At 44.7% G+C, this 27,575-nt stretch overlaps 1 protein-coding gene across 1 annotated transcript; it reads left to right on the forward strand.

The window, feature by feature from the left end:
• Positions 1–5,094: 5,094 nt before the first annotated feature.
• Positions 5,095–27,452, forward strand: LOC138846275 (leucine-rich repeat-containing protein 37A2-like). The gene is made up of 6 exons (XM_070061613.1): positions 5,095–5,189; positions 5,804–5,884; positions 14,235–14,306; positions 14,854–14,928; positions 22,822–22,940; positions 24,368–27,452. Exons 2-6 carry the CDS (start codon positions 5,865–5,867, stop codon positions 26,167–26,169), a joined length of 2,088 nt encoding a protein of 695 aa, XP_069917714.1. The 5' UTR covers positions 5,095–5,189; positions 5,804–5,864; the 3' UTR covers positions 26,170–27,452.
• The last annotated feature ends 123 nt before the right edge of the window (positions 27,453–27,575 follow it).

The following is a 27,575-nucleotide window of genomic DNA, read 5'->3' on the forward strand; positions in this document are numbered from 1 at the left end:
ATTCTGGGTCTCCCACAGGGATGACGAGGAATCAAGCACTTGGGCCATCATCTGCTGCCTCCTAGGTGCACTAGCAGGCATCTGGCTCAGAAGCAGAGGGCCCAAGACTTTAACCAGGCTCTCCAATATGGAATTTACGCTTCTCAAGTGACGGCTTAGCCTGCTATGCCCCAACACTGACTCTTCCCTTCACCTTTTCACCTCGGGATGCTCTTTGTCTTTTTGCTAATGTGACTGGCAAATAAAAGGGTTCCCAGCTGAATCTGGATTTCTCTGATTACTCATAAATTTAAATGTCTTTATATACTTATTGAACATCTATGTTTCGTTGAGGTTTTGTCCACTGTCCATTTGTTGAATTATCTTTTCCTTACTGATTTTTGAAAGGAATCAGTTTAGACTCCCAATTTTGGGGGAAAATACTTAACATTCAAAGTAATTAACTAAAAATAAAAATCTATCATGTCACCTAGGCCAGTGAACTAGAAATTTTGAAGTGCTGAGTGTAACATAATAAAAAAAAGGAATTAATTGACATTTTTCACGACAGTTTGCGTGTTATATCACTGGGACAACTTGTACAGACATCATAAATTATTTCTGAATACAAAAAGACATATAACAGACAAAGGAGAAGGGTTATGATCACTTTAAGATAAATTTTCCCAGGGCCTGTGCAGTGCTGCAGTAGTGCAGTGGGCTAAGCTGCTACTTGCGGCGCTGGTATCCTGTACGGGCACCAGTTCTAGTCCCAGCTGCTCCACTTTAAATCCAACTCTCTGCTATGGCCTGAGAATGCAGTAGAGGATGGCCCAAGCACTTAGGTCTGTGCACCCATGTAGGAGACCCCAAAGAGGCTCATGGATCCTGGCTCCTGGCTTCCAATTGGCCCAGCTACAGCCATTGCAGCCATTTGGGGAGTGAACCAGTGGAGAGAAGACCTTTCTGTCTCTCCTTCTCTCCATCTGTAATTATAACTCTGAAACAAATAAATAAAATCTTTTTTAAAAAAGATAAAAGTTTCCCCTTAGCCTACTATCTCATTTCTGATGGGAAAATGCTAGAATCAGGCAGTTGTGACTTTTAATTTATGATGTTTCTTAAATGCAATACACACAGTTTGTATATATTTTGGTTATGCTTCATTTAAAGATGTCCCAAACTTGTAAGAAAAATCAAAGTCAGGGCTGGCACTGTGGCATAGCAGGTAAAGCCACCACCCACAGTGCCAGCATCCCATATGGGTGCCGGTTCGAGTCTCAGCTGCTCCACTTCCGATCCAGCTCTTTGCTATGGCCTGGGAAAGCAGTGGAAGATGGCCCAAGTCCTTGGGCCCCTGCACCCACATGGGAAGACCTGGAGGAAGCTCCTGGCTCCTCATTAGCACAGCTCCAGCCTTTGTGGCCAATTGGGGAGTGAACCAGCGGATGGAAGACCTTCCTCTCCCCTCTCCCCTCTCCCTTCTCCCCTCTCCTTCTCTCTGTGTGTAACTCTGACTTTCAAATAAATAAATAAATCTTTGGAAAAAGGAAAAATCAGAGTCATCTGACACAAAAGTAAATAACACTAGTTTCCTCTGAAGAGTGAAGACGGGAGTTGGAAAGGCTAAGGGATAAAGGGAAGGGGAAGAAAATTTAATTTTTTCTTATTTGAGCGGCAAAGGCAGCATGCTATCATACACTGTTCACTCCCCAGATGCCTGTAGTGGTGAGACTGGGTCAGTCAAACTCAGGAACCTCAAACTCAGTCTTGTTCTCCTACATAGATGGCAGGGATTTAAATACTCAGCCATCATTACTGCCTCCCTGGTCAACCTTAACTTGTAGCCCCGGCATGCCTCAAACATGGGGCTTCGGTAGTAGGGCTTGGGGAAAAAACAGAAGGAAATGGCAGTTCTGCCAATCTTGGTGCCTCCCAGTGTTAGGTTCTAACAGGGACATTGTGACCTACAGAGCAGACATTACATTTATGATTTGGTGGGAAGGACGGATAGGTGTATAGAGATGGACAAAAAAGGGAGAGTGGGAAAAATGGTTTAAATTAAAATACAACAGACATTGCCACCCTAGAAGTAAATTAGAATCTGGGTATTTAAACAGCACCATTACCAAAGTTTCCTCTACATACAGAGTTAGTCCTATGAAGCAAACAGCTGCAGTTGTCATTTTGATTCAGAAGTACCTCTTTCATTTTCCAGAATCCTCAGTGAAAATGACTTGACTGAATTACATAAGGACTCATTTGAAGGCCTGCTGTCCCTCCAACACTTGTAAGTCAGTTAATCATACTTATTTATGAGATTTTAGTTACATTATCTAGAAAACAAATATGGGTCCCAGCTGGATAATCTCCAAGGTTTCTTCTGGAAGTCTACACTGTAGGGTCTCATATCTCTAACATGGAATACCTACTATGTGCTTTGTGGTTTTTTTTTTTTTTTTGACAGGCAGAGTGGACAGTGAGAGAGAGAGAGAGAGACAGAGAGCAAGGTCTTCCTTTGCCATTGGTTCACCCTCCAATGGCCGCCGCGGCCAGTGCGCTGCGGCCGGAGCACCGCGCTGATCCGATGGCAGGAGCCAGGTGCTTCTCCTGGTCTCCCATGGGGTGCAGGGCTCAAGTACCTGGGCCATCCTCCACTGCACTCCCTGGCCACAGCAGAGATGGCCTGGAGGAGGGGCAACCAGGACAGAATCCGGCGCCCAGGCCAGGACTAGAACCCGGTGTGCCGGCGCCGCAAGGCGGAGGATTAGCCTAGTGAGCCGCGGATTATATTTGTATTTAATTTACAAGCAATGGATGAAATTGGATCCAAGGTCTGTCTTCATACAGGTCCTAAGTTAAGAATGAGTTTTATATTTATAAAGGACTGTAAAGAGAAACAAAGAAACAAGAAAATACAACAGAGACAATATGTGGCCGACCAAGTCTCAAACATTTATCATCTGGCCTTTACAAACAAGGTTTGAACAAGTTGGTTTAATACAACAAAGGGAAGAAAACATAAACCAACAACATTAATTTGAATGCCATCAACTGAAAGTTGTTAGATGATCTAATCTTGAATAAGTTAACCTTTAGCCATTAAGTGACTTGCTAAACAGGTAAATTATATAAACAATATTATCAAGAATACTAAGCTACCAAGAGAACAGATTTGGCATTAATGATTTCCATTAAGGAACTATTATACCCATGTTGGAAATAGATAATTAAAACAATAGCTACATAGTATTGGGAAGTGTACATCATTAATCCTTATTAGGCTAATTACTGGGCCTCTTCAGCAAATAGATTCTTGTCTCAAAAGTACAAGGCTTAAGGAACATAGCATGTGATACTCACAACACTCCTTTGAATGATGATCAGAACTTCTAGGCCATACGGGGACAACCACATCTGCATGGTTCCTCTTGAGCACCTTTCCCATCTGGGCTCCGGAACCTTGCAAACATGGTTTGGAGAAAAACAAATGAGACTACTGCTGGTAGAATAGGCCCTTCATTGTTTCTGCTGGAAAATCCTTTGTAGCCTAATTAGTTTATGCTAGCATATGTATTCACTTCATTTTCAAAATGCCAATCAATTGTCTAAAGCTGAAAGAGAAAGCCAAACACTTTGCCTAGTACTGGAGACACATAAATGAGTAAGACAGGATCCCACCTTCCCAAGAGCTCACAATCTTGCAGGGGAAACAAATACACAAGCTCAAACCAATACCCAATAAGCACTATGTAGCTGACAGAGTGCTGCAGAGGGACCAGGGAATAATAAAACCACACTGCTTTTTAAAAATTCACTTTTCCTTCTTCTACCTACTCAACCATTCCTTCATTTAATAAACACCTGAGTCTATTTCCATGAGTCAGTTTTAAACATAGTGGGCAATGTAGATGAGCAAGGCCGAATCCATGCTTTCAAGAAGTTTATGCTCTGGGGAAATGGAAGGCACAAGTAACGATATCAAAAGAAATGGATATAGAGTCCAGACGAGGGAGAAGACTTTGGGCTGGGTCAGGGACGATGGAACCAGGGAGCAATGCCAGTTGAACAGGACTTCCAAGGGGGCAGTGGGCATCATCAGACGTCTTGGAGAGAATATCGTGGGAGAAAGGGAAAACATGGAAGCTTCTGAGGCACAGAGATGCAGGGAAAGCTGGAGGGTGAAGCCAGGTCTTCCAGGCCTTTGAATGCTGAGCAAGAGTCACCACGGGGAACCATGCTGTCACAGCAGTGCTCTAAAACAGACTTGAGCTTGCACCACAGTTACCTGGGGCTCTGAACCCTACCCCCACAGTAACTGCCTGAGTCGGTCTAGAACAGGGCTGAGAATCTGCCTCTTCTGTAAGCACCTAGTGATATTGGCCTCGGAGAGTCACTTAGGGCAAGTCCCACTGGTGACTGCGCGTGGGACAGGTGAGAGAAGGAGATTCTAGAGATGGAGCCACCAACAGATGAGTTGCAGGTGAAAAGTGAGGGTCAAATTGTAATCAGTGGAAGTAAGAGTCCTCTACCACCAAGAGTGTTTTCAAGTGGGAATCCAGTGTCATGCTGTTTTCTGACGGTTCTATCATGGCTTTCATGGACTATCAAGCAACAAGCAACAAATAAATTTCCTTTAGTATGACAGAAAGTGTAATTCTGAATCAGTTCAAAATAATGAATTAATTAGAGAACCAATTTCATTTCAAATGATTCAAAAGGGCATCTTTTTTTCTGGTATTGAATGAAGTTAGAAAACTAGGACTAAACCAGGAAAGATGTGAAAATGTGAGAATTCTTTGGAATATTAGACATTAAAAATGGAGATGACAGCTTTGCTCCTTGTTTCAAATGGATGAAGACTATGAAAGTTCATCTAATCAATTCTGCACTCAGGAAAGTTTACCACCACAATCTATCAAGATCTATAGTTGTGTATGTCATTGATGAAGGTTCTAACAGTGAGACTATTAGGAGAGGTTGTAAGAAGGGGTAGTATCTCCAGAGGGTCAAATACAAGTCCAAAGCTTTACAGTTTAGGTAAAAACTGCATATCCAACATTATCAAATGCAAATTTTATTATCCCCACTGACTATATAGGTAATAGCTAACCAAGGCAATGTTTTCCTTTTCCTAGAGATTTATCCTGCAATAAAATAGAGTTTATCGAAAGACGTGCATTTGAGTCACTCCCTTTTTTGCAGTCTATGTAAGTTACAATTTCATCACATTTGGAATTTTAATAAATCTTCACTGTTCACCTTGAAATAGGGTTAAGATTCTACTTTACATTTGTAGTAGAAGGTTGCTAAAATTCTGTAACAGGTCCTTTTCCTCTCTAGCAAAAATACTATCAGGTACAAAAGTCAGAGTGAATCCCACAGAGCAGGGCTTCTCAGCCAACATGATTTTGCATTCAGGTAACAGCTTGCAGCCCTGCACGTGCTGCTGACACTGCGTGAGCTAAGCCCAGCCTGCTGTTAAGCCACTTACTATGTACAGGACAAACCTCCACAAGAAAAGCATTATCGAGTCCAAAATGTCAATAGCATTCAAGTTGTGAAACTCTGTTCCAGAGAAGTAAAGATCACACAGTACAAGTATGTCATGTAATATGAAAATAATATGATGAAATTTAATGTAAATGTGCAAGTATAATTCAGAAACCAAATCTTCCAGTACCAGTAAATTCTTTAGTGTGTAGATAAAATGTGGAAGTATTGTTTCATCTATAAAAATTAGAATCACTCCTGAAAGAAGAGTATTCTGAAAATATTTCTTTTTTTCTTCTTCATTCTCTTTCACTCGTGTCTTTTTTTGTAGAAATCTTGGTTGCAATTTACTGACAGAACTGAGCTTTGGGACATTTCAGGCGTGGCATGGAATGCAGTTTTTGCACAATGTGTAAGTGCAATAGATGATGAATACATATTTAAAAACCATTTGTGTATAAAAATGGTATATAGTTATGCTTATCTGGGTATTAAGCCCTGTATATAAACTCTGCAAAGAAGGTCTTCATTTCCATTTTTTTTTTCCAAAAATCTAACACAAAGTACTCTGGGAGAAAAAGGTTCTGGTGCTTTCTCAGGGTTACCTGCTTTTAAATCCTAATGCAAAAATAATTCCTGGGACCCAGCCAAAGGGCACATCTCTCCCCATCACCCACCCAGATCATAAGCTTTTTCCAAAATGTATTTAGCTCTCAATTTATAAATTATCTGTGGATACTAATAACTTTTGAAATAGGAAGAAGTGGCATATATGTTAAACTGTAGTGTTAAAAAAATAAGAAAATACACTGCTCTAGCCTAATCCCACATATTTTGTCCTGACTAAACTGCAACAGAAAGTGAGTTTTATTCACTTTCAACTCAACAATTCTGTGATGTTCAATGGCCCAAGGGAATATTAGATTCAAGATACAGATTCTCCACTAAACCTGATGTTGAAAGACTATCCACCTGTTCTGTGGTTCAGAATCCCAGCCAAACACAATTCATTCTGGTTATGAGGGAAGGTTTTAGGATGTGTTGGGGATGGACCAACAGTGCCTGCAGATCTTGAGGAAGAACACTGAGAGTCTGTTTTTACTTCACCCACACACCGGGAGCTGGTTCCTGGAGCCCCAACACCAAGTGGTTTTGGTAGCATCAGTAAAAATGGCCTCAACATATATCATTCCATTAGATTCCCTCCTAAGGGGCCGAGTTCCAGTACAGCTTTCTGTAGACAACACAGGGAGAAAATCTGTGGAATCACAGTGGATGAAAAGTAATGAATTCATTTAAGAACATTCACTGAGTGCCAGGCCCACCGAGTGCCAGGTGCTGTATTAAGTGCTGGGGGTACAAACTGGAACAGGACAGAAGCTTTGTCTCCAGAGACTTTCATGCCAGCAGGGGGAAGTTGGACATTGATGGGAAAATGAGTGACAGCCATGCTAGCATCTGTGCAGCAAGGCCAGAGAGTTGAGCTGAAAAAGTAGGAGCAGAGCTAGGGATGGCGTACAGTGCATGAGGCACCAGTTCATTTATCTCAAGTTTCTGTGTCCATCTTAAGCCAAAGAAAAAAAGCATTTGCTTCATGGTGATGCAAAAACCAGAGCTAGCTGGTATTGGAAACTAATCCTCTTATCATGCGATCTGAACATATCTAACTCATGGTTGCTTCAAAAATTGGCACAATGGCTGTAATACACCAAGTGTGTGTTGGGAGCGGGTCTCCTTTATTTGGGGACATATTCTTTTATTAGACAAATCTGCTTCAAGGAAACTTTTGCTATCCCCGTTGCCCCAGGAAGACACCAGTGATCTTATGACCAAAGATGAGGGTTTTTAAAGTGAAAACAATGCTGTTCACTGCATTACAGAGTCCAGAAAAGAGTGCCAGCTGAGCTGGATTCATCATGAACTGGAGCCTAAGCTTCAAGGCTTTACGCTTGCACGTGCCCCTTCCAAGGTCCTGGGAGGGGCTGGAGCAATTTTTATATTCATAATTCTGCATGTTTCATTATAAGGGATTCCCCAAATTAGGTTAGGCTCATGCTCAGCAAAATCTGCATTCACCCTTACTTTGCATGTACTACATGCAGCCCAGTAAACATTCTTCTGAATGAAGTCTCTGTGTAAAACAGCAGTGTGGTAGGATCAATCTATTGTGAATATGAAATCTACCTCAAAGACATGCCAAGAGCTTACCAGTGACATAACATTCTTTGAATAGTAATACTCATCAAATCTTTCAGTGAAATCAGAAATGAAATATATTATGGAAAATCAGCAGTAATTGATAATTCTAAACATTAAGTATACTTTATTTCTTCTGCTTCATTCATTTATGTCGCTCCCCCTCTTCGTGGAGGAACGACACAGGACCCTGCGTTGTTCTTTCGTCTGCTCGGCCCTCCCCAGGTTTGCTGCTGGTTCTTCCCAGGTTGGCTACCGTCCCTTCCACCTCCGTGGAAGGGCGGTTCCCCCTGCCGCTTTCCCCACTTCTGCGGGGGAGCGGCACACCGCCGGCTGGCTCTCTCGGGGGCTGCACAGGTGTTCCTTCAGATAGATGTTCCTGGTGCATGTTGTCTCTCTCCTCCTTTATAGTCCTCTTCCACCAATCCCAACTCTGCTACCCACACGCCGAGTACGCTGCTCTCCTCCAATCAGGAGCAGCTCCTGCAGCTTGTCAAGTTGGTGAAAGGCAGCTGGGTAGAAGCTGTTTGCTCCTCTCCCAGCGCCATATTGTGGGAGAGCAGATGCATAGAATAAGTCTTAATTCCAGTAACTTAGTCTAGTCCGAGTTGCTCCCAGTTGCTCCCCACAGATCCCCCTTTCTTTTTATTTTTGGCGTTGATACGCGCCTGTCTTTGGTGCCCCGCAGCACACACACTGCTCTGCTTGCTAGAGTTGCCCACAGGTGCTTACAAGCCCTACCAATCAGGCAAACTGAATCCGGGTCCTCTCTTCGCCATGTTGTGAGGAGGTTTTTAGGCGCTGATGCGTGCCTGTGTTCGGTGCCCTGCAGCGCATGCTCTGCTCTGCTAGAACTGCCTGCAGGTGCTTACAAGCCCTACCAATCAGGCAAACCGAATCCAAGCCTTCTCATTGCCGTATTGTGGGGAGACTTATTGATGTTAATTCGTGCCTGTCTTCGGTGACCTGCAGCGCATAAGCTGCTAGCTGCCTGCAGGTGCTTATCGTCTTACTAATCAGGCAGACCGAATCCAAGCTCTCTCATTGCCGTGTTGTGGGGAGGCCTTATTTTTCTCTATTTCTCTACCTCCGGGCATTCCTATTTCTCCTATTTTACTTCTATCTGCCAGCATTCCTATTTCTCTCATTTTACTTCTAAACTTGTTTCTCTTATCCCCGCGGTTTCCCGGCGCCCGCCCCGAGGCTGCTTCTCGGCGCCTCCCCCGCGGCGGCTTCCCGGCTCTGCGCGGCTTCCCGGGGCCCGCCCTGCGGTGGCTTCCCGGCTCTGCGCAGCTTACCGGCTTCTATTCGCACCCCGTGCGCTCTCCCCGTTTGTGCCCCGCGCGCTCTCTCTGCGCGTGGCGGCTTCCGCGAGTCACACAGCCCAGCTCACGTTTCCGCCACCGGCATTCAGTCCAAGTTCCCCGGGCTAACCTGGTGAATTCAACCTAGCTCACGTCTGCGCCCCCCAGTTTGGCTTCCCGTCTTTTGCTCCCCGGGCTAATCTGACGGATTCCAACCTGGCGGCCCACGTCTCTGCCTCTGGTTCCAGATTTTCGCCTTTTGCTCCCCGGGCTGACTTGAAGAATTCCAAGCTAGCTTACGTCTCCGCTTCAGCCTGCCCCCCCGCGGCTTCATCCTCCCTAACATTTTTCTCTACCCGGTATGTTTCCTAACTTTTCTTCCAACAACAATCCCCTCTCATTTCTCCTGGCTTTTCCCCACAGTCCGTATCCGAGTCTAAGTTTCTTCCAGGTTTCACTTTCGCTTTCAACCTGCAGTCCGTATCTGAGTCTAAGTTTCTTCTTGCTTTCACTTTAAATCCTAACTTCTTTCCCACAGTCCGTATCCGAGTCTATGCCTAGGCTTTCAATAGCTTCTTCCGGCACCTTTTCCATCCGGCTTTTCCCTAGGTTCTTTGCTAGTCTCTCTCTCCGGTATTTTCCCACTTCTTCCCGTTTCTTCCCTCTTCTTCCCTCCTAGGTTTCCTATCCGAGTCACGGCACCATTATGTCGCTCCCCCTCTTCGTGGAGGAACGACACAGGACCCTGCATTGTTCTTTCGTCTGCTCGGCCCTCCCCAGGTTTGCTGCTGGTTCTTCCCGGGTTGGCTACCGTCCCTTCCACCTCCGTGGAAGGGCGGTTCCCCCTGCCGCTTTCCCCACTTCTGCGGGGGAGCGGCACACCGCCGGCCGGCTCTCTCGGGGGCTGCACAGGTGTTCCTTCAGATAGATGTTCCTGGTGCATGTTGTCTCTCTCCTCCTTTATAGTCCTCTTCCACCAATCCCAACTCTGCTACCCACACGCCGAGTACGCTGCTCTCCTCCAATCAGGAGCAGCTCCTGCAGCTTGTCAAGTTGGTGAAAGGCAGCTGGGTAGAAGCTGTTTGCTCCTCTCCCAGCGCCATATTGTGGGAGAGCAGATGCATAGAATAAGTCTTAATTCCAGTAACTTAGTCTAGTCCGAGTTGCTCCCCACACATGTACATTAAGTCTTAACTCATTGGCTTCTTTCTAAAAATTGTTTTAGTCACTTCATTGGTCCTCACAAAACAAGTTTCATAGTTTAGTAGTGGAAGGACTCTAGAGTGTAGAGAGGGGCTCCCTTATCCAGACAGAGCACATCCACATGCTCACTCGTCTGTTACTCACAAGCACTGTGGGTGACTAGGAGGAGAGTCCAGGCTTTCTCCCTCCTCAGATATTCGCCCCACTGTTGACACTGTAGGTGAGCTGGGTGTGGTCGTACACTGAAGGTCAGCCATGGGCATAGCCTCCTTCAGGCAAGCTGTGGATACACCTGCATTTGCACACTGCTGGCACAGTCCTCCCTCTGTGGTGTGTCCTGGAATCCAAACAGCATCTCCCCAAACTCAGAGAGAGGCATAAACCTTACAGATGAAGAGAACAACTCAGGTCTGCCCTTTGGGGGTGTTTTGTAAGGGTTCACAAGTTTTCACATTGTCACTTCCTGCAACTATTACACTTTTCTTCTCATAATCTTTTCATCTGCACCATATTCTCATCTGTGTGGCAAGAGGTCTTCTTTTCTCTTAAGGTAATTCTTCCTCTGCACCGTATGCTTCTCTTAAAGTATTCTCTTCATTGGCTTTAGGGTTTTTTTGTTCTTTTACTTTTTTCTTTAAGATTTATTCATTTATTTGAAAGTCAGAGACACGGCTGGTGCTGTGGCACAGCAGATTAAAGCCCTGGCCTGAAGCGCCAGCATCCCATATAGGTGCCGGTTTGAGACCTGGATGCTCCACTTCCAATCCAGCTCTCTGCTATGGCCTGGGAAAGCAGTGGAAGATGGCCCAAGATTCTGACAGCTCACTGGGATGCACTTTGGAGAGGCTCAGCTTCATTCTGCATGCTCATCTCCATTCATTTTCTTTTTTTTTCTTTCTTTTTTTTTACAGGCAGAGTGGACAGTGAGAGAGAGAGACAGAGAGAAAGGTCTTCCTTTGCCGTTGGTTCACCCTCCAATGGCCGCCGCGGCCAGCGCACTGCGGCCGGCGCACCGCGCTGATCCGGTGGCAGGAGCCAGGAGCCAGGTGCTTTTCCTGGTCTCTCATGGGGTGCAGGGCCCAAGCACCTGGGCCATCCTCCACTGCACTCCCTGGCCACAGCAGAGAGCTGGCCTGGAAGAGGGGCAACCTGGACAGAATCTGGCGCCCCGACCGGGACTAGAACCCGGTGTGCCGGCGCCGCTAGGCGGAGGATTAGCCTAGTGAGCCACGGCGCCGGCCCTCATCTCCATTCATTTTCATTCTCTCTCTCTCTCTCTCTCTCTCTCTCTCTCTCTCTCCCCCTCCCTCCCTCCTTCCCTCCCTCTGTCCCTCTGTCCCTCTATCCCTCTATCCCTCTCCCTCACTCTCTCTGATACTGGGCATACAGGCTATTTTTTTTTGGAGAGTTTGAGGTTTTTTTGTTGTTGTTGCTCATTTTACACATACTTCTCTTTTCTTATTATAATTCCTGATTTGGTTCAAATGTAGACAAAATAACTTAGACAAAGTTCAAACATTATCCAACATTCACATGGTTACATATGACTTTGAGTATGCAAGTAATACATCTCATAATTTTAAAAAATTTTGAGAAGCAACAAATCAAAAATAAAATTAATCCACAATCCAAAAACCTAAACCCAAATATTGCTAAGACATCAGTCTATTCCTAAAGCAGATGTTTCTTTTTTTTAACTTTTATTTAATAAATATACATTTCCAATGTACAACTTCTGGATTATAGTGGCTTTTTCCCCCCATAACCTCCCTCCCACCTGCAGTCATCCCATCTCCCATTCCCTTTCTCATCCCATTCTTCATCAAGATTCATTCTCAATTCTCTTTATATACAGAAGATCAACTTAGTATATACTAAGTAAAGATTTCAGCAGTTCGCACCCACACAGAAACACAAAGTATAAAGTATTGTTTGAGTACTAGTTATACCATTAATTCACATAGTACCACACATTAAGGACAGAGATCCTACATGGGGAGTAAGTGCACAGTGACTCCTGTTGTTGATTTAACAATTGACATTCTTATTTATGACGTCAGTTATCACCCGAGGCTCTTGTCATAAGCTGCCAAGCCTATTTTTAAGGCTACCACTGAGCTTGCCAGGGAGGAACTGTCTAGGGCAAGTTAAATACACAAAACCCACACAAATCTCACTATTCTTAGAGAAAGTCAGCCAATTTTCTTGAGTAAATGCCCCACAGGTGGCTGCAAGCCTTTGGTTAAATTTCCAGAATTATCAAAAACTTGATTCTGACCACTTTTACCATTTTGTTGTTCCCTTTATGAAGGGATACATTTTCAAATGTTCTCACTCCACTGTTTACATAGGTTTCCACTGATGTCACCTACAACATGCTTTTAAATCTCTAGTCTCAATGACTCTGAGCTAAATATCTAATCGTGGGATAAGATTAGGGAAAAGGAATAAAAAGAGAAACTAATTTTCATGAGCGCTATCCTGAGAAGGTTGATGAAATTTTCAAAGTACTTCTATATTTAGTCATCTCAAGCTTCAGATTAAAGTGACAAATATTTGGACCCTTTTCTGCACACATATTAGACACAGTCTGGGGCAGGACTGAGCTCCAGCTCCAGCTTTGCTTCTTACAAGTGCAGTGACCTACAACAAGTTACACAGCCTCTGTGACTCAGCACAATATATATCACAATAGGCTACTGGGGTACAATACCTATCACAGAGGTTACTGGGAACATCCAGTGTTGAATGCTGAACACAGATGCTTGGCAGCCCAATCAATATCATCTGTAAGAATTATTATTTTCACAGTCTGTAACAGTACAGTACGTTTTTGAGTAGAGTTAAACTAAAGGCAGTTTTTTTTACCTGTTTTTGTTTTTGTTTGCTTGCTTTAAAAACTTTAAAAATCTATTACAGCATTTAGGAATGAAATTTCCCACAACACGAATTTATTCATTGTATTGGTATGGAAACAAAATGTGATTTCTTTACTCAACAAATATTTATTAACCATGCAGTAAATTTCAGGCACTATGCCACACACAGGCATAACAAAGACAATAACATATGTTCCCTGCCCTCAAGGGGCTAACAGGCCAGGAGACTGACAGGCCAACACGCAACGTAACAAAGACTGTGATGTGATGTGATGCAATGTGACGTGATGTGATGTGATGATCAGTGTGATGTGATGTGACGTGATGATGTGATGTGATGTGATGTGATGTGATGTGATGTGACGTGATGATGTGGTGTGATGTGATGTGATGTGATGATGTGTGATGCGAAATGAGAACACCAGTGGAAGAACGTGACAAGAGTATGGCTTTGACGTGGGTTCTTTTTCCATCAACTAAATGAATTAAGTCATGGCTTGTTTAAAATTTCTAAAGATGAAAGGCAAGCACCTTGAATTATGGAGAACACAGGATTAGTGTTTCCTACACAAAAAAGGGCTTCCCTATCAGTGTGGTCACTTCTATACATCTTTCTTTTTTAAGACACAGACAGCTCCCGTCCACTAGTTCACTTCCCAAATACCTGCAATGGCTCGGGCGAGGCTAGGCCAGGCCCAGGCTGAAGCTGGAAACCAGAAACCAGTCCACGTCTCCAAGTAGGCAGCAAAGAATCAACCAATTGAGCCATCACCACTGCCTCCCAGGGTCTGCATTAACAGGAAGTTGCAATTAGAAGCTGGAACTGGGAATCAAACCCAGGCATCTGATTTGAGACGTAGGTATCCCAATCTGGGTGTTAATTGCTAGGCAAAACACTGGCTCCACTTCTAATTAGGGCTTTTCACCTAAAAAGTTCTTTTGCATACTTTTTGTTTATTATGCATTTTTTTGTATCTTTTCTCTTTCTCTTCTCCATTCATCCTCTAAGAGACATAGGTAGTTCCCAAAGAACAAGTGCTTTTTGAATTCTAAGGGTGATTTATAAGTACACAGAAAGTAATTTTAAGCCTAAAATGTCTACACAAAAAAGAATATAATTTCTCATACAATCTTGTGCTTATTGAAAGGCCAATAACTTTAATTCCATTGCATTTTTCAGAAATCTCAATCGTAATCCTCTGAAAAACGTTGAAGATTCGTATCTTTTTAAACTGCCAGCATTAAAATATCTGTAAGTATTAAACTAATCCTTTTTTATTTTCATCAAACATTAAATATTTGAGATTGAGGCTAAAAAGTCATGATTTTAAATTAGGTTACTGAAAAAAAAATAGGTTACTGAAAAAAAGTTATTGACTGAGGCAAGAACTGAGAAAGAATTTATCATGGGAAAGACAGCTGGCAGAGGGAGACAGTGTTACATGCAAATACATGTTAGGAATACCATCTATCCCAAGCAAAGAGGTATAGATGTAAATTTTTTAAAGAAAAAAATAAGAATTAAAAGAGGTCAATGTAGTATAAAATGAAAAATAAGACAATGGCAGAAAAAGGTGTAGGTTCCACTCTTCAATGCCAAGGTCATTAATCTGATGATGCAAATAGTAAAGTCATTTCAACCAGGGCTTTCTGGAACTGTCTCCATGACAAACTCTTGAGCTGTCTTGCTTTATAGAGAAGCCAAAACTGATGTAACCACATCTTCCTGAAACAACCTTTTTAAAGACAGATCTTTTTATTGAGGTCCATACCATGAATGTTTGGGCTTTCTCCTTCAGAGACTTGGGAACAACACAAGTACCACTTACCACAGTTGAGAACATCCTCATGATGACTCTTCAATTGGAAAACCTGTAAGTTATCTTTTTCTTAGGTTTATTTCCATGTAAGTCTGTAGACTTGTTTTCTTAAGTCAGGCTTATGGAGGTATAATTTTTATGTATTTCAATTCACACTGTAAAGTTTGCTGAGTTTTGGCAAACACGTGGTTATGTAACCACCACCAAATTCCTGATGTAGAACATTTCTATCAACCCAAAAAGATCCCTCATGGTCCTTTCCAATCAATCGTCTCCTCCCATCCCCAGACCCAGGCCCTGCAAACCACTCATCCTGTTTCTATTCTTGTAGTTTTTCCTTCCACAGTGTCTTATAAGCAAAATCATGTAGTAAGTGTAGCCTCTTGTGTCTGGCTCCTTTACTCAGCATAATCCTTTAGAGATTAAACTACTATTCATGTTGCTGCCTCTACCTATTGCTAAGTAATATTCCAATTGTGTAGTTACACCAGTTTATCCATTTCATCAGCTTATAGAACTGTGTTTTCCAACTTTTTGCAATTATAAATAAAGCCACTAACAGCACTCACATGGAGGTCTGTGAGTGGATATGTGTCTTCATTTCTTTGGTGTAAAGATCTAGGGGTAGGACAGTTCATTACCTACTAAGTGTATATTGAACTGTTTAACACACAGCTAAACTGTTTGCCAAGTAGCTGCTGCAGTCTGCACTCTCACCAACAATGTTCGAGAGTGGCAGTTGCAACATGTGTTGTCCCAGTCCTCAGATTTCAACTTTTTTAACAAACATTTAGAAACTGGACATTGTGGCACAGCATTAAGATACCACTTGGGGGGCCAGCACCATGGCTTACTTGGCTAATCCTCCACCTGTGGCACCGGCATCCCATATGGGCACCAGGTTCTAGTCCCAGCTGCTGCTCTTCCAATCTAGCTCTCTGCTGTGGCCCGGGAAGGCAGTGGAGGATGGCCCAAGTGCTTGGACCCTGCACCCGCATGGGAGACCAGGAGGAAGCACCTGGCTCCTGGCTTCAGTTCGGCGCAGCTCCGGCGGTAGCGGCCATTTGGGGGGTGATTGGGAGGTGAACCAATGGAAGGAAGACCTTTCTCTATGTCTCTCCCTCTCACTGTCTAACTCTACATGTCAAATAAATAAATAAATAAATAAATAAATAAATAAGATACCACTTGGGATGCCTACATCCCGTATCAGAGTGCCAAGTTTGAGTCCCAGCTACTCTGCTTCCAGCTAATGTGCACCCTGGGAGGTAGCCGATGGTAACTCGAGTATTCTGGTCTCTGCCACCCATGTAGGAGACCCACACATTGAGACCTATGTCCTTGGCATAGTCCTGGCCCAACCCTGGCTGTTATCAGCATTTGGGGAAGTGAACCAGCAGATGGAAGGTCAATCAATCAATCTCTTTCTTTCTCTCTCTCTCTCTCTCTCTCGTTCTTTCAAATAAGTTAAAAAATAAAACTTTTTTTAATGTAGCTCTTCTGCCAGTAGATAAATAGTGGAATCTCTATATGTTTTTTTAGTATTTAAAAATAGTTACTAGAGAGTCAATCAGTTCTCTCACCAAATGCCACCAAGACCAGCATTGGGCTGAAGCTGGAATTGACAGCTGGGAATTCAACCCAGATCTCCCATGTAGGTGGCAGGAACCCCAGTTACTCAACCAAAGAAAGGCAGAAGAACTATATTAGCAGGAAGCTGGAATCAGGAACCAGAGAGAAGAATCAAATGCAAGTGCTCAAATGCGGGACTCAGTCATCCTAACGCTGGCACCTTGGGTACACTCACTGCAGTTTAAACTTAGACTTCTCTAATAACTGACGATACTGTTGTGCAAATATCTTTACCAAGTGTCTATTCAAATCTGTTCCCATGTAGTAATTTGATGGTAATCTTAGGGAGTTTTAAGAGTGTTTTATATGCTCTGGGTATGAGTACTTTCTCTCAGATGTATGTTTAGTAAATATCTTCTCTCTGGTTGTGAGTTATCATTTCACTCTACTAAGTGTACCTTCTGAAGAGTAGAAGTTAATTTTTTTTTAATGTTGATGAGCCTATAGCAACTTTTATCTTGTATGGTTTGTCCTTTTATTGTGCCTTTCCTGAAAAAAATCTTTCAAATAACCCATTGTCTAATCTAAAGTTACAGAGATTTTCTCCTGTTTTCTTGTAGAAACTGTAGAGTTACATTTAGGTCCATGATCCTTTCTAGTTAATTTTCATGCAGAGTTTGAAGTATCTCAAGTTTTGAAGTTTTAAAAAGGATTTCCTTAGAGCCCTATTCTGACATTTTACCATAAACTCACTGCAACTTCCATTGTGACCTCCCCCCTGCCAATTGGACAAGCTAAACAGAAACTATGATAAGGCTAGTTGAGCGGACTCCACAAGATAAGAATGGGGAAAGGCCTCTCACAGCATACCCTGCCCTAATCACTTCTGTCAGATCACCTCCTTGACTAACGTTCCCACATCATCAAGTCCACTGGTTTCTGCTCTAGCCTCCTCTTCCTCAACCTTGGGCAGCATCTGCCACAGTGGATCCTCCCAGGTCAGTGAGAGGCCTTCCTCTCCAAAGAGTCAAAGCTCTCATCATCAACAAGCTTTCTCAGTTAGCCAAGGCTGTGGTGTTCTAGCTGCTTTTTTTCATACTTGACCATCAGTGGACAGGAAAAGTGCTAGCATTTTCTGGAGCCATGTGCAACCAAGGCTATAAAAACCTGAAAGCAATTGTTACACTGGAGTTCATTATTGGAAGTCCTCAGGAGTTTAGACAAAGCAGGCCAGCTCACTTGTGTCGTGACTCATAAGCGATGGTCCTTAATGCATTCTTAAAGACTTACTTATTTATTCGAAAGGCAGAAATACATGTAGGGTTTTTTTTTTTTTTTTTTTTTTTGCCAGAGTGTTTTGGCTTTCCATGCCTGTAATACTCTCATGGGCTTTTCAGCTAGATCCGTGTGCCTTAAGGGCTGATTCTGAGGCCAGAGTGCTGTTTAGGACATCTGCCATTCTATGGGTCTGCTGTGTATCTCACTTCCCATGCTGGATCGTTCTCTCCCTTTTTTATTCTATCAGCTAGTATTTGCAGACACTAGTCTTGTTTATGTGCTCCCTTTGGCTCTTAGTCCTATCATTATGATCAATTTGAACAGAAATTGATCACCGGAACTAGTGAGATGGCATTGGTACATGCCACCTTGATGGGATTGAATTGGAATCCCCTGGTATGTTTCTATGTGGGTGCAAACTGTTGAAATCTTTACTTAATATATGCTAAACTGATCTTCTGTATATAAAGAGAATTGAAAATGAATCTTGATGTGAATGGAAGGGGGAGGGAGAGGGAAAGGGGAGGGTTGCGGGTGGGAGGGAAGTTATGGGGGGGGGAGCCATTGTAATCCATAAGCTGTACTTTGGAAATTTATATTCATTAAATAAAAGTTAAAAAAAAGAAGAAAAAAGAAATGCAGAAATACAGAGAGAGAGAAAGATCTTCCATCTGCTGGTTCCTAGCTCAAAAGACCACAACAGCCAGGGCTTGGCCAGGCCAAAGTCAGGAGTCGGAGCTTATTCTGAATCATGTGGGAGCAGGAGCCCAAGCACTTGGACCATCCTCTGCTGCTTTCCCAAGTGCATTAGCAGGGAGCTGGACCAGAAGCGGAGCAGCTGGGACTTGAACCAGTGCCTATAAGGGATGCTGACACTGCAGGTGAAGGCTTAACCTGCTACAGCACAGCGCTGGCCCCTTTATTGCATATTAATGTGCAATGGTCTTTAATACTTAAATATTATCTAGTAAGAATAAGTTATACCTCAGGTCATTAGCAATTTCAAAAGATTTTCCAATATTTTTTAAAATTTTATTTATTTATTTGACAGATAAGAGTTATAGACAGTGAGAGAGAGACACAGAGAAAAAAGCCTTCCGATGGTTCACTCCCCAAATGGCTGGAGCTGCACTGATCGAAGCCAGGAGCCAGGTGCTTCTTTCCAGTCTCCCATGCGGGTGCAGGGCCCAAGGACTTGGGCCATCTTCCACTGCTTTCCCAGGCCATAGCAGAGAGCTGGATCAAAAGCAGAGCAGCTGGCACTAGAACCAGCGCCCATATGAGATGCCGGTGCTGCAGGTGAAGGATTAACCTACTGCACCATGGTGCCGGCCCCAGATTTGCCAATATTTTTGAAAATAATGATTTGGGGCCCAGCGCTGTGGTATAGTGGGCTGTCTCCACCTGCGGTGCCAGCATCCCATATGGGCACCAGATCCAGTCCTGGCTTCTCCTTTTCTGATCCATCTCTCTGCTATGGCCTGGGAAAGCAGTAGATGACCTAAGTGCTTGAGCTTCTGCACCTGCATGGGAGACCCGGAAGAAGCTCCTGGCTCCTGGCTTCAGATTGGCCCAGCTCTGGCCATTGAGGCCATTTGGGACGTGAACCAGCTTAAGATGGAAGATCTTTGTCTCTGTCTCTCCCTTTCTGTGTTTGTAACTCTACCTCTCAAATAAATAAAAATCTTCTAAAAAATAAATATTTTATCACTGACATCATCCCTAGTGCATCCATTTTAGTAAGCAGCAAAACTACAACATTCTCTATGCAAGATGCAGTGTTCCTGCCAGAAATGGTCCCTAGTGGGGCTGGTGTTGTGGCATAAGGTGAAGTTGTCTGTGATGCTGGCATCCCATATGGGAGTGCCAGTTCAAGTCCCAGCTGCTCCACTTCCCATCCAGCTCCTTGCTAATGAACCTGGGAAAGCAGCACAGGATGACCAAAGTGCTTGACCCCCTGCCACCCAGGAGAGACCTGAATATAGTTCCTGGCTCCTGGCTCCTGGCTCCTGACTTCAACCCAGCCCAACCCCAGCTGCGGTGGCCATTTGGGGCATGAACCAGTGGCTGGAAGACTTATTCACGTTCATTCTTTCTCTCTCTCTCCCTCCCTCTCCCTCTCCCTCCACTCATTCTCTCTCTCTCCTGCACCCAACCATCACTCTGCCTTTCAAATAAATAAAACTTTTTAAAAAAAATCTTAGCCACTCAAAAAAATAAATGTTCCCTGGTGATTATATTCAGTATTGGTCTTAGAAGGATAAATTGAGGTGCATGCTGTAAAACAACTGATTTGAATGCCTCAAAAATCCCAATGCCATGAAACACTGCAAAAAAGGAACAGTTCTAAACTGAAGAAAATTAAAGAGCCATGAAAATAAAATGCAATGCCTGATTTAAAAGTAGCCAAGACATGTTTGGGACAACTGAGAGCACCTGCATGTGGACCACAATAGACGGTGATGTTAATGTTAAAGCTGACTGGGTGATAATAGTGTTGTGGATATGCAGGAGAATGCCTTTGTTCTTAGGAGACGCAGACTTCAGGTTTAGCAAGAAAAGGTCATCATATCTACAGCTCATTCTCAAATGGTTTGTCCAAGAAGTGCATAGAGACACACACGTGGAAAGTGAATGTGGCAAAATGTTAGCAACAGTTGAATCTAAGTGAGAGAACATGTAAACTCATGACACCAATCTTTCGGATATTTTTGTAGGCTTGAAAATTTTCAAAATACGAAGTTAGGGGTAGAAAGGACTTAACGAAAATTTCCTGTTAGAATTGAAGTCTAGTAAAACACTAGCTTAGCATTCTGAGTGCATTCTTTCTTTTTTTTTTGTTTTGTTTTGTTTTTAACTTTTATGTAATGAATATAAATTTCCAAAGTACGATTTATGGATTACAATGGCTTCCCCCCCATACCGTCCCTCCCACCCACAACCCTCCCCTTTCCCACTCCCTCTCCCCTTCCATTCACATCAAGATTCATTTTCGAATATCTTAATATACAGAAGATCAGCTTAGTATACATTAAGTAAGGATTTCAGCAGTTTGCTCCCACACAGAAACATAAAGTGAAAAATAATAGATGATTTTTTTAAATGATGATGAAATCAGATCAGACCTATTGTCATGTTTAATCCCAGTGAGAGTCAAGTTGGGAGTTGATAATTTCTTTTTTTTTCTTTCTATATGAAGCTTTCCCTGGACCCAAAGAAGTAACATTAGTCATCTGTAACAACTCAACCATTGGTTATTCTATTGGTTAGAAAGAGCCTGGCCCACTACGTGTAACCTACCATAGTTTATCTATTCACCTATTTGTGAACACTTAGGTTGTTCCAATTTGGGGGTATTAGAAATGAAGCTGTTTGCACTTACCCCCCCTGTAGGAACTCTGTCCTTAATGAGCTGTACTATGAGAATTAACTGCAAAACTTGTTCTCAAACAGTACTTTTTATGTTGTGGGGTGGGGGGTTGGTGCAAAGTGTTGAAATCTTTACTTAGTATAGAGTTGCTCTTTTGTATATAAAGTCAATCAAAAGTGAATCTTAATGAAGAATGGGATGGGAGAGGGAGTAGGAGGTAGGACGGGAGTGGGGGTGGGAGGGCAGGTATGGAGGAAAAAACACTATATTCCTAAAGTTGTACCTATGAAATTGGCATTCATTACATAAAAGCTTTAAAAAATAAAACAAATAAAAATTAAACTGTTTACGATGGCAGGCATTTGGTGCAGCCGTTAAGCCACTACCTGGGATACTCCAATCCCACATCAGAATGCCTGGATCCAAGTCCCGGCTCTGCTCCACCCTAGCTTCCTGCTAACATGTACCCTGGAAGGCAGTGGGTGATGCCCCAAGGACTTGAGTTCTTGCTCCTCACATGGAAAACCAAACTAGTTTCTGAGCTCCTGGCTTTGGCCTGGCCCAGCCCTGCATGTCGCAGACATTTGGGGAGTAAACTACCTAATGAAAACATGTGGTCGGCACCGTGGCTCAATAGGCTAATCTTCCGCCTTGCGGCGCTGGCACACTGGGTTCTAGTCCCGGTCGGGGCGCCAGATTCTGTCCCGGTTGCCCCTCTTCCAGGCCAGCTCTCTGGTATGGCCCGGGAGTGCAGTGGAGGATGGCCCAAGTCCTTGGGCCCTGCACCCGCATGGGAGACCAGGAAAAGCACCTGGCTTCTGGCTTTGGATCAGCGCGATGCGCCGGCCACGGCGGCCATTGGAGGGTGAACCAATGGCAAAAGGAAGACCTTTCTCTCTGTTTCTGTCTCTCACTGTCCACTCTGCCTGTCAAAAAGAAAAAAAAAAGAAAAGATGTGTTTGTGTGTGTTTCTCTCTCTTCCTTCCACAGAAACTTTCGAAATGATAAATTTGAAAAAAAAAATATAATGAAAATAGACTGACAGTTTCTTAAAAACACACACCTACCATAAGTTGCAGCCTTTCCATTTCTGGGTATTTAGGGAAGCACCACCTGACACATCCCAGGGCACTCCCTGGCAGGAAACAGGGATCAGAAATGGAGCCAGGCACTCCAGAAGGGGATGTGCTTGTCCCAAGCAGCATCTTCATGGCTGGGCTAAACACCTGCCTGGTCAAATTACTTTCACTCACCCATCAGTGAGCAAGTGTTCCTTTTTCTCCACATCTTTTCCAACAATTACTGCAGTCAGTCATTTTTCTGGGACCAGAGTAGTTTCTAATAGTGAACACTTCCAACAGGGATGGAGAAGAGTACTCCAGAGGTTGGGGGAAGTCCTCCTGTGCACTCCCAACCCACAATGAGACTTGTGAACTGGAAGGAGACACCCCTGAGTCAAACGACAGATCCATGGTGCCCAATGCTCACCCTGTTGACTTTATTTTGGATACACCACACCCACTTCCATGCCTATGCCTCCTTGGGCCACCTCTCCCTCCTTCCTTTATTCTCATATTCAAGACCAACAATTGGCCACCAGGCTCCTACCCAAATGCCCTGGCCACACACATACCTCAAGAACGCCTTTGCTGGCACCTTGGCTCACCTGTTTGACCCACCCAAGGAACCCCTTTACAGGTAACTTAATTCTCTGTCTCTATTCATAGGATCTTACCCAGCCATATGGCCTGCTGCCTCTGCCAATTTAAACATACTATCGAGGTTGTCTGCAACACCGTCAAGCTTCACTGTGACAATGAATGCCTGCCAAATACGACACATTGCCGTGAGTCGGAACTTCCTGAGGATCTTTTTTTAATATTTATTTGTTTTAAATTTCTTATTTTAAAATTTTAGGGTCAAGTTTAAAGTAACAATGTAATTAATTGCTGAATTTTTATTCATTCATTCAGATTTAAACTCCCTAAATTGCTACACTGCTCCCTTGCTGAAAGTCAGGTTCGCAATCACCGCTATGTAATTTAATAACATAGTTACCGCTATGTAATTTACATATGCACAAAGGATCATGGAAAAGAGGTGGAAGGGGAAGGAAGCAATGTTGGGAACCACACACGTGGTGTTCTGTGCTCTTGGGTGCTTTGCTTTTCAATGATAACTCATTTGCACACAGTCTATAAACTGGTTTTCTACGTGTTGGGCCTCAAGGGCCCTCTGTCTTATAGAACAGGTCTACACTGCTCACCGCGGTTGTTTGTTTTTGCACTTGTATAAAAGAGTACAAGTGATGCTGTTTTATTTGGAGCCGGGGAGTTTCTGGTTCCATAACCAGAAATGGCTGCCTGGCTCCTCTGATGGAGTCGGAAGGCTCCTCCATGCACTTGTAGACTGTCCAACTCTGAACCTGCTCTGAGTCTCACGCTTTTCTATCCACAGAACACTCGGGTAATTTTAAGTATCCTTCTGTAGATGAGGGTTATTACCACTGATGTCGTGACTTCCAAAATGTGACCGCTTTCTTCCTTAGACAGCTTGAATTCGGATCTCAGTCAGGGATCTGAGGCATTAGCACAGTGATAACTGTATACCCATCTACACAGTGTTGCTCACCTTCCAGACCAGTTTCCTACCAATTATATTATTCCCTTCGTCTCAAGAGGTGAGAAGGACAAGCATTGTTAATCTCCCTTTACAAGGGTGGGAAAGAACACACTGAGGTGAGGAGCAAGGCCCCTTGGCTTGACCATCTCTGCCCTCGCTCCCCTTACATGCCTATCTTTTGCCATGGACACCTGTGATGGCAGCAAGAACATAGGGCCACAGGGAGGGAGGGAGGGAGGGAGGAAGCCTTGGGCTCCCTCAGCATGAGGCAGGACTGTGGAATGATGTGGCTGAGAAGCAGGGGCAGAGCCACAGAAGGGGCAGCTGGGTGGGGCCATTTGTCCTCCAGCCTTATTCTAAGCCTGGAGTGGTTGGTCATTGGAAACCAATGAAATAATACTGATCATAGTTACTGCTTTTTAACACTGCGAACTCTTCTGAATGCCACTCTCAAAAATATCTTTTTCTCCTTTATTGTTGCCATTTCATAGGTTTGAGTTTGGTTTTACTTTTCTCTCTAAAGTCTCAATGGTACCCCAAATATTGGATTTGACTCCTAATTTAATTGATCAGAGTGTAGGGCTGTGGACTGACATAAAGCTGTCCCATCAGTCTTCCGTACCAAAAAGCAGTCTCTTCTTTTTTTGACAGTTGAAGAAGCATCTATAGGGAACCCAAAGGGGGCATTCATGAAGATATTGCAAGCCCGGAAGAACAACACCAGCAAGCAGCTGACTATTGAGCCAGGGAACCCAGTATCAGAGAGAAACAGCGTGGACTTCCCAGGCCGTATGAGTGAACAGCGGGACTTCAACAATGAAAGTGACATTATTAGTGCACTGAATTACATACTGCCTTATTTCTCAGAGGAAAATCTACAAAATGTAGAATCAACATTATTACCATTCATTACACTGCTTTTTTCAAATGTGCAAGATAGAGATAAGTCCCTGAGCTACGTGAAAACCCACATAAGGAGGCCCTCTCATCCTTACAGAAATAAGTTGAGAAAGCTCTATTTTCTACAGAATTTGTTAGATGAAGAAATTCAAGAAAAAATCGATGAGGTTAAGAAGGAAGAAAAGGCCATGCTTATGCAGCCTATCCTGTTAGGTCCTCAATTTAACCCTCAAATCCTCCAAAAGAAATCAGAAACTGCCCCGTCACAGGAGAACAGCCTGGCAACCATGCCAAGTGTGGGGTACAGGCTGCAGAGAGTGAAAAAAGTCATCAAGGGGCCAAAGGGCTTACGGGAAAGGCACCTCCAGGAGATGAGGAAGAGCCTCGGGAGGAGACGGGGCACCTGGCCCTTTGCGGAGAGCATTGGGGGAAGAAGGCTTGGGAGAGCAGGCTCCAGGGAGCTGAAGGAGCTTCAAGTGGCTCAGAGGCCCAGGCAGGTGGCCGGAAACTCCTTGCACACGGAGCCCTTGCTCACAAAGGAACGTGAGGCTGCAGCCTCCTCTTTCCTGAAGAAACACATCCTGGGCAGGCCTTCTACCTCCCCTGCAAAATCTCTCTCTGAGATCAACAACAAAGGAAAAGACTTAACCTACACCATTTTTGTCTTAGAAGATGCCAATGCTAGAGCTAAAAATAAGGCGGCAGGGAAACCAATCTGGCATTCCAGACAAAATTACTGCTTTCACAAAACTCGCTCTCACCTGGTCCTCCGAACCCCCAAGGCCAAACTGAGTCGGAAGTTCAGAAGGAAAAATTCCCTCAACAGGCTGACGGCTGGGAAGAGGCCTCCGTTCCCTGCACTGCGGAGTCTCATAAACTCCCCCTCCGGAGAGGCTTTCTCATCCCCTGGAGGCCTGCATTCTCAGGGGAGTCCTCCTCTGAGAGAACCTTCTATAGAAGACACTAGGGAGGAAAACCATTCCGGAGGTCGTGTTTTTGAAGAAAACGTTTTGCCAGAAAACACCACTGCACATGAAGAAACGCTCCCTGGCGACAAAATGCACACAGATCCTTCAGCTACAGATTCTGCTGGGACCGAGTTCGACCTAATGCCGACTGTGGACCAAACCAAGGAAACACAGTGGGAATACCCCAGCGAGGGCACTGAAGCCCCCACCACGCCCGCAGGCTTCACCTACCCCGTGATGCTGTCCCAGGGGCAACAGTTTGAAATTCAGCTGAATCCGCAGCTACAGTCCCTCATCCCCAACACGGACATGAAAAAGCTCATTTCTCACGTCATCCGCACTCTGAAAATGGACTGCTCTGAGGCCCAGGTGCAACTGCCCTGTGCCAAGCTCACCTCCAAAACAGGCATCCTGATGAAGCTCCTCAGTGAGCAGCAGGAAGAAAAGATAGCCAAGGAAGAATGGGACGCAGAGCAGTGGAGGACCGAGACCTATATCAATGAGAGTACAGAAGCCCCGAGTGGACAGAAAGAGCAGGAGTCGAGTAAGGTGAGGACAGGAGACCTGCACTTTCCCATCACTTAGGAGACCCCACGCGGGAAGACCAGGGGCTCCCAGTCCAGATCCCTTGGCTCTCTGAGCCCTGGTCTTCCCACTCCTTGAATGTCCCACCTGAATCGCCTGACTCGCTCACACCCATGGCAGACCCTGGCGGCTTTGATGACCTGGGGTCTTCTGCTCCCTCCCGGGTGCTGACCTCGCCTCAAGAGTCCACTGTGAGTTTGCTTCCTTTTTCTGGAACTGCCCCCAGAGCCAGAACAGCTTGCTGTTCCAAAGCAGTATTTCAATAGGCTGACTCGACAACAGAGGCTACCAGAGGCGATTCCCGTGCTAGACGGGGATCAGGATCAGCCTCCGGCTCTGCCTCCTCGACTGGAAGGAAATGCTCACCAGTCATTGGAAGCACTCGTTCCGCCTCTAGACAGTCTTCACAAGGAAACAAGTTGATTGTTTCACCCCTGACCCCCAAGAAAGATCTAGCTCGGCGTCAACGGCTTCCTAAGGTTGTTGTTGGAACTCCAGACAAAGCGGCCAAGCTTCAGGGTCAAAATCAAGTTTTGCTGGCTGACTATGGGGTCTATCCTGGTGGTTTTCCTACAGAATCCCAGGAGAACCCAGGAGAACCTGCACAGCCCTCTGAGCAGGCTGAACCATCTCAATTCCTGATGGAAGGCCAGACTCAAAATCCAGAGACTCAGGAGCCCATCCAATCCTCCTCTGCACAGCAAGAAGAACAAGCTCCGCCTCCACAGCCCGTTGAACCAGATGAACTTTCTTCACCCCAGCAAGAGGGCCCAGGTGCAGACCTGCAGCAGCCCGAGGAAGAAGCATCTCCGTTGCAGCAGGAGGCCCCCGCTCAGAATCCATTTGCTACTGCAGAAGTAGTAGGTCAGGCATCAGTGTATCATGATCCTAACACTCCATCCTCACCTCAGATTGTAGCTCTCCAAGCAAACTTCCCCAGCGTCACACTGAAACCTGCAGACACGGAGCTGACAGAAGCCTCAGGGGCAGGTGAGGAAGTTCAGTCTACTCCAAGCACGGAGCAGGCTCCAGCTCAGCCTCTGGGGCATCCTGAGGGAGTGGGACTCCCCTCAGCCCAACAAGAGGCCCCAGTGCAGACTCCGGACTTCCCTGGGAGGGTGGAATCTTGGACTCAAGAGGGTCTAGCTCAGACCTCAGATCTCCCTGAGGAGACTGGACCTTTCTCTACCCAAAACGATGCCACAGCTCAGCCCTCAGAGTATGCTGAGGAAGTCAGCCCATCTGTAGCCCAGCAGGGGGCCCCAGCTCAGCCTCCAGGCCTGCCTGTGAACACTGAATATTCCTCCAGCAATCAGGAGCAGCCTGCTCAGCCTTCTGAGTCTCCTGAGATCGAACCTTCTAGAAGCCAACTGGAAGCCCCGGAGAAGCCTTCGGCACTCCCTGTG

Source organism: Oryctolagus cuniculus, chromosome 17 (assembly GCF_964237555.1).
Source record: "Oryctolagus cuniculus chromosome 17, mOryCun1.1, whole genome shotgun sequence".
Taxonomy (NCBI): Eukaryota; Metazoa; Chordata; class Mammalia; order Lagomorpha; family Leporidae; genus Oryctolagus; species Oryctolagus cuniculus.

Bases quoted from the DNA above. Each gene is read 5' to 3' on its own strand.
- LOC138846275 (XM_070061613.1), top strand. From the start codon at position 5,865: ATGCAGTTTTTGCACAATGT. The intron at 5,885-14,234 runs GTAAGTGCAATA...TGCATTTTTCAG, and splicing joins ATGCAGTTTTTGCACAATGT to AAATCTCAATCGTAATCCTC. The intron at 22,941-24,367 runs GTGAGTCGGAAC...TTTTTTTGACAG, and splicing joins GCCAAATACGACACATTGCC to TTGAAGAAGCATCTATAGGG.